Below are 6,784 nucleotides of genomic sequence, written 5' to 3'. Positions count from 1 at the left end.
CCATTGCATCAAATTTTCTTTAGCAATTTTATTGCTTAATGGTGATCTCCTGCCTAGGATTTAATATATTATGAGTTTTCCTGACATCTAAATGTTGTAGGGTCAGCATATTGTCCCTTAACTCGTAAGATTAGCCAAAGTATACATAAATCGACTGAGACACTTACAAATATAAAAAAAATAGTTATTTTTGAAAAATAACAAACAAGTTCCTACTACGAAACAACATGTGACTTTGGGTATATATGGAAAACTTGTCTATTAGAGATTGAAACAAAACTCAATTAAAGGTATAACCTATAAATTAATAGAGTATACCAAAATATGAGGTTTAAATTGATAGTATCGGAAGTTTATGATTAAAATTGATCCAACCCCAAATTTTGGTCAAAAAAGATTTTTTTTTACCAACAAAAACCAAGGGTGTTGGCTGTGTTTGTTGGGGGGTTTAGGCTTTTAGCCTCCTTTCCCCTTATTCTTTCTTTCAGCTCAAAACCACACTCACAAAACACTCTGAGCTTTCTCCTCTTGCCCGTTAGGGTTTCTGTTTTCATCTTCATCATCATCTTCTTCTTCTTCCCTCTCTCTCTTCCCGCCTTGTCGAAGAACCGCCATGGATAGGTACCAGAAGGTCGAGAAACCTAAACCTGAATCTCCGATAAACGAAAATGAAATCCGCATCACGAGTCAAGGCGCTATTCGAAACTACATCACTTATGCTTCCACCCTGCTCCAGGTATCATTTCACGGCTTCTTTTATTGTTTTCATTAGCCATTGTATCTCATTTCATTTTTTTCTTGTTTGTGTATACATCTTATTGTTCTTTCTGCTTGTGTGTTGCGTCTGTGATATTTTGTTTCATGCTGAATCTGTCTTATGAGGTTAGGTTTGTGCTGTTTGAATTACTTTTTACTTTTTTTTTTCTTTTTTTTTTTTTGTCATTTTAGCCGACATTTATTGATTTGCTACATCTGCTGGTATATTGATTTTATTTCTTCTACTTGTGACTTTTTGAGGAATAGTTGCTCGCTGGCTGATGCTTTGCGGCATATGCATTGTATGTGGAAGGGTCTGTAAGTTTAATCCACGAGCTATGGTACTTCTTAACATGCGATAGCTCGTGAAATGTCATCTGTCCTGATGATTATCTACAGTGCATATAGTTTTTTCTTCAAGCCTATCGAATTAGTAGCTACGTCATTTTTTTCACCTTACCTTATAAAAGTAATAAATATACGGTTGAATTTATGGTTTATAGTTTATACTGTATTCTCAGATCGAGTAATTTCGCTAAGGCAGTGATCATGTGGAGCTTGGTGTTTGTATATTATCTTGACGTGATTTTTGGCTCAGGTTTCTACTATTTGTATACATTTTTTTTAATATATAAATTTTCCATCCAGATATAGCCACGTAGTTCTCTTTCTTATAAAAACAATCATATACACTAGAGCTTATGTTTCACAATGTATTACCAAATGTATCAAGTATGCTAATACAGTGATCATGTTTAATGGTCATTTCTTTATTTTTGGCTCATGGGTTTCTTCAATTTGTTTAGTACTATTTTTTGTTCTTTGAAGAAGTCAATTATTGATGTTATTCATGGGATCAAGTTTAATATCCTATATTTATATATTCAATTAGCAGATGGGTTCTTCTCAATATTGGCCAGCCTGAGCATAGCGCACCTAGTCGAGGCACTGTATCCTCTACCATAAGGCCTGAAATTTGAATCTGCACTCTACACGCCATTGAATATTTCAAATCATGATAGGCTTGGAATGCAAAAGTTAGGAATATTTAATCTGGGCCCAATTTAACTATCGTGGACAATTTAATTTAACTGGAGCAACAAGAAACTTCTTTTTCTTATGTTAGCATATAGTTCTTGAAAGTTTATATTCTTTTGGAGAATGTGTCAGTTTTGTCATCTGCTTTTGTGGTTGTTCATTTTGCTCCATTGTTTCACTACTTAAGTTGAACCCCTGGGTCCCCAAGTCTGGTCGTTCTAAAAGTTAGGTTCTGTGATGAATTCTTGCGCAGCAGTTGGTTTTTTCTGTTTGAGGGCTCTATATAATACCAAATCCTTCAAAGACATCAGATTAAAATAAATTAATGTGGTTTTGAAATAACATATGATGTTAAATTAATTTTAACTTTTTGTGAATTGAGTAGCTTTGAGCTTTAGAAAATCATATGAAGTTTTTTTTCTTCGTTTCATAAAACCTGACCTATTTCCTCCCTCATTTCAAGGCTGAGCAAAGTTTTATTCCTTTGGTTTTTAGGCTGAACCTAATCCTTACAAACTCAATTATGTGCACCCAAGTAATCAAGAAATTTTCTCAAATGTCTATCCATGTTCAAAAAATGTCCTGCATTATTCTTCTCTCTCTCCTGATGAGTTCCATTTCTGGGGCATCTTGATGAAGGTTCTAGGATGTGCTTAATAGGTTTTGGGATTGAGGATTTGTCTATATATGTATTATGCCATTTACTTGATCAACTAGTCATTTGTTTGGGGAGAATGGATTCCAGATCTTGGCTTGTGTAGCCCTCTTACAGCTTTTCCAGCAGTTATTTTTTTTGGATTCTTTGTACCCCTTCTCCCCCTCGGGGATCCTCTGCATTTTTCTATTGAAGGTTAAAACTAAGAAAATGAAATTTTTTGCACAGAAAGTTTTACATTTGAGAGCGAATACTCAAGATCAAATCCAGAAACTACTGCAGCCTCAATGGTGTGTCATTTATAGGAAACACGAAGAGGATCTTGACCATTTAATTTTGATTTTGATTTTGCTACCTCTCTTTTGAACAGGTCCTTTTGGACCTTTGGTTTTGCGCTTGCTTGTAATAGAGGTTGTTCACTGTTTGAGGAGGTTCTTGAATTTTCCTTTTCATGTCAAAGGAAAGATTCTTTAGCAGTCTTATTCTTTTTGCTTTGTTGTGGGACATTTGGCTTGAGAGGAATATTTTTTGTGGGGGTGGAGCGGCCTGGGGAGGAATTTTGGTTTGCACTTGGGTTTAATGTGGTTCCCAGTTATGTTTCAATTTGTTTGGAAACCAAAAGTTGGAAGACTAGCTTGGATCATTCTCTATATTTTGTTTTTGTGATTTCAAAATTGCAAAATAAAGTTTTATGATCTTTAATTTAACATAGTCAACAACTCAACGATAGAAAAAATATAGAAAGAAAACTAGAGAAAGTGAGTTGCTTAGACATGGTTTTACCAGCACTTGAAAGTGTATTACAGAGAGTATATAATAAATGCAGAGTTATTCAGAAACTCATATAGAGAAACAGTTACTTGAAGACTCTTTATTCTTATTTTTTGTTATTTATTTTTTAAAGATATGCTTAGACATTGAAAATATTTTTAAAAAATCACACTTGATGAATTGATGTCAAACCGGTATGATTTTGAAAAGGAAAAGAAAAAGAAAAGAACATGTACCTAATCAGTCAGTTCAATTTTGATTAGATTAATTTTACGTCTCAGCTTGTTTTAGATCCCCCTTGGTATCTCTTCTGGTTAAAAAGAAATCTAGATATTTAAGTTCAAGGCTTTTTTTTCCTTGTTTATTCATATGTTACTAAGCATGTGCTTACTGTGGACCGAGAATGAATCTTTTGTACTTTGGATTAATATATCATGTTTTCACTTTTAATCCAGGACAAACGTGTTAGAGAGATAGTGTTGAAAGCCATGGGGCAGGCAATCAGTAAAGCGGTTGCCATTGCAGAAATTTTAAAGGTTTGAGTCCTTTACATTCTGGAACTGTGCTTATGTAACCAATTTTATAATTAACAGGCTAGTTTCATTCTGAAACAGAAGAGAACTCCACGATTGCATCAAGAAACTTCCATCAGCTCAGTAAGCATAACTGATGTATGGGAACCTATTGAAGAAGGTCTTGTACCGTAAGTTTTTAGTCTCTAGAATTATTCTCTGTTATTTGCCTGATGAAGACCTATTCACTTACTGCTGGTTGGTTGCATTATGCACACACTCACGATTTTGCCTTTTGTGGGTTGGTATTCTTTAGTTTGCAATTGCAGATTTGCTTACTGTTTCTGCTGTAGGTATGTAGCTTTAGCATACTCTTTTGCAGATGTTTAAGAATTAACGTCTGACATATGATGCAGTGTGGAGATGACTCGTCATGTCTCAATGATATCAATTACCTTGTCAAATCGAGAGCTAAATAAAAACTCTCCTGGGTAAGAAAATTTGGAAACTGTTGGCTGTAGGATGTGAAAATAAAGTCTTTGATGAGCTGCTTTCCATTTTTTTACACTCAAGTTCCTTATTACAGATGTTTTAGGATGAAAAGTTTTATTATTTGTAGGTATCAAGCATCACAATTTGTGGAGCAGCCAAAGCAACAATATAATCAGCAGCAACACCAACAGCCCAGACAGTCTCGTCCATATTACAATGCTGTTAATGAAGGTGGTCCTTTTGTCTTGAAAAATATAATATACTGTTATTGTGAGAAGATTTAGAGAATGTGATATCTTCCACCCTATTTTATAGAGCAGGCGTGCGGCAACAGAAATACATTTAAAAAAACATGAAAACAGAATCAGGAAAATTTAGAATCCTTGGGATTTACAATACTTCCAGGAATGTTAACCCAACCTGGGATACACTTCTCATCCCCATCCCTGCAGGGATTTTTCATCCCCTCCCCCACCCAATTTCCCGTTTTTCAGGTCTCCCCACAGAAAAAACTCCAATTTTTATTTTTCAATTTTTATTAACTATTAATAAAAATTGATAAATATATTAAAATTGTAGTTCAAGTCAGGTTCAGGGTGGGGATCCTCTCCCCATTCCTATCCTGTCCCCCAATTGGGACCTGAATTAAATCTCCGGTTTGACTCCCATTCCCAGTCAAATTGGGGGTTCCCCTGACCCCTTGAGGAATTTTGCTTTAATTTTGCTTTCCCTAGTTATATCGTCCTATAGTCTTCTGAGTCTGTGTTCAAATGCTTTTAGTATCCCATTGCCAATGCCCCTAAGCTCTAACTCCTAAGGCGGTGGACATGTTTAATGTAGACTAGATGTTGGTTGGGTTTGAGATACTGGTTGGGAATCTAAAAGAATGGAATCACTTTGATGGTAATGAAGAATAACATAATTTCATATATCAATGAAATCGTTTCTTATCCAAAAGGAAACATAATTTCATATGATAAGCACACACCACAGGTTTTCCAGAGATTGGTAGCACCCATTTAATTTTAATTCATTGCGGAGGTCACTATTAACGTGTCTGGGAAATCTGTAAACAAATTTTAATGAAGATCATATTACTAACTGTTGGATTATGTCCTCTCTTGAACTCCGAGACATTCCTGCATTTGGCAGATCTATATGGCCAAAGCCAAGGTCGAGGTAGAGGGAGAGGACGTGGTTGGGGCAGAGGTGGATATGGAAACTACCAAGGGGGATATGGCAACTACCAGGGTGGTTATGGCCACTACCAAGGCGGATCCGGGCACTATCAAGGGGGATCAAGCTACCAAGGTGGATCCGGTGGCTACCAAGGCAACTATCAAGGTATTTAAGGTTTTCCTCTTTCGGTTTTAGTCATGCCAATTCTTGAGTAAGACCTAATCTTTAGTTTCTATTTTGTCAACATAGATAATGGTGGGTACTCAAATTGGAGTAGAGGTGGTGGGCGAGGCAGAGGTTGGACATATCGTGGTAACTTTCTTTCTCAACTTTCTTCTCTTGTACCGAATCTTTGTCAATTTTTGGTGCCACCTAACTCTTGAATTAATCTCATGGGGTATGATCTGTATTTTTTAGGATATTTTAAGAAAAAGAGATGGAATGTTTTCAAAGTGACCTCTTAACTATTTCTTGGTTTAACCAAACACATCAATTTTTTTTAATATATCCCAAATCCATATCCTTCTAGAATGAGTTGAAAACGATCTGTGTGGTTAGGATGGATCAAGCTGAGTTGTTCAAATAAATCAATTGCATTCCTTTCAGGAACTGGCTATGATAGAGGCAGAGGGAGTAGGGGTTACAGTCGAGGTCGGGGACGGATAGGCGGACGAACAAGCGGCGGTGGTAGAAACCAGGTTTAGTTAAAAAGTTATTCGTTTTCACTGTTCTATTTTCTTGAGCTAAATGCTTTGCCTTGGCCAGTGAGATGCTTTTTTATCAGAATATACTGTTTTTAGTAGCGTGGTAATTTGGCTTCTTACAGCGTTGTTGAGCAGTAATTTCTTCTTTTGCCTTTGATAACGTGGTGGGCAAGGTTGTTTTTGTTCATGTTTTGCGTTTAGCTTATAAGAGCAGTCAATTTGCCTTGGCCAGTGAGATGTTTCCCAGTACTCAGTAATTTTTTTTTCCTTTCTTTTTTGTTATTATTATTCTTGTATTCATTTCTACTTAGTTGAGTTCAATTTTGTTCTCCGTTAAACCATTTGAGGTTTTGACTATAGTCAAGTTTTGTACTCTTTAGTTGATAAGAATTTTAATGTGATGGAAATGTGAAAAAAAACTTAGATTATATTAAAAAAATTTGTAATTTGTAATTAACTTATTGATTAATCTTGGCCGATTTTTTCTTGCTATTGGTGAATGTTTGGGTTAGCTTATGCAAACTTAAACTGGCTCTACAATATTTGGGTGAATTAAGCCCTTGTGTTATTTTTTTAAATAATTATTCTGAATTAATTAAGACTAGTGATTTTTGTCTCCATATTTCTCTCAATTTTTGCTTTCAAAGTTCCATTCAAATCAAGCAGCCTACATTTTT

The 6,784-nt window shown here is 35.5% G+C and overlaps 1 protein-coding gene across 7 annotated transcripts; it reads left to right on the top strand.

Annotated features, from left to right (window-relative positions):
* The first annotated feature begins 419 nt into the window (after window positions 1-419).
* Window positions 420-6,338, top strand: LOC120077940 (uncharacterized). 7 transcript variants are annotated; one of them, XM_039032064.2, is made up of 11 exons: window positions 443-736; window positions 1,024-1,074; window positions 1,278-1,354; window positions 2,678-2,739; window positions 3,676-3,756; window positions 3,835-3,923; window positions 4,149-4,223; window positions 4,352-4,455; window positions 5,377-5,568; window positions 5,653-5,715; window positions 6,010-6,338. In XM_039032064.2, exons 1-11 carry the CDS (start codon window positions 669-671, stop codon window positions 6,105-6,107), a joined length of 960 nt encoding a protein of 319 aa, XP_038887992.1. In that variant the 5' UTR covers window positions 443-668; the 3' UTR covers window positions 6,108-6,338. The 7 variants fall into 7 exon arrangements, with proteins under 7 accessions (XP_038887999.1, XP_038887995.1, XP_038887996.1 ...); XM_039032066.2 differs by lacking the exon at window positions 2,678-2,739 and adding an exon at window positions 1,652-1,701; XM_039032067.2 differs by lacking the exon at window positions 1,024-1,074 and having other exon boundaries at window positions 437-736.
* Window positions 6,339-6,784: the final 446 nt, after the last annotated feature.

This window comes from Benincasa hispida, chromosome 5, assembly GCF_027475165.1.
Source record: "Benincasa hispida cultivar pf3 chromosome 5, pf3_genome.v1.1, whole genome shotgun sequence".
Lineage (NCBI taxonomy): Eukaryota > Viridiplantae > Streptophyta > Magnoliopsida > Cucurbitales > Cucurbitaceae > Benincasa > Benincasa hispida.
The sequence above is the reverse complement of the archived record's forward strand: the minus strand, read 5'-3'. Positions and strand labels throughout refer to the sequence as shown.

Coding starts and splice junctions, on each gene's coding strand:
- LOC120077940 (XM_039032064.2), top strand. CDS start 669: ATGAAATCCGCATCACGAGTCAAGGCGCTATTCGAAACTACATCACTT. Junction 3,757..3,834: donor CCATTGCAGAAATTTTAAAG/GTTTGAGTCCTT, acceptor ATTCTGAAACAG/AAGAGAACTCCACGATTGCA. Junction 4,456..5,376: donor TTACAATGCTGTTAATGAAG/GTGGTCCTTTTG, acceptor TGCATTTGGCAG/ATCTATATGGCCAAAGCCAA.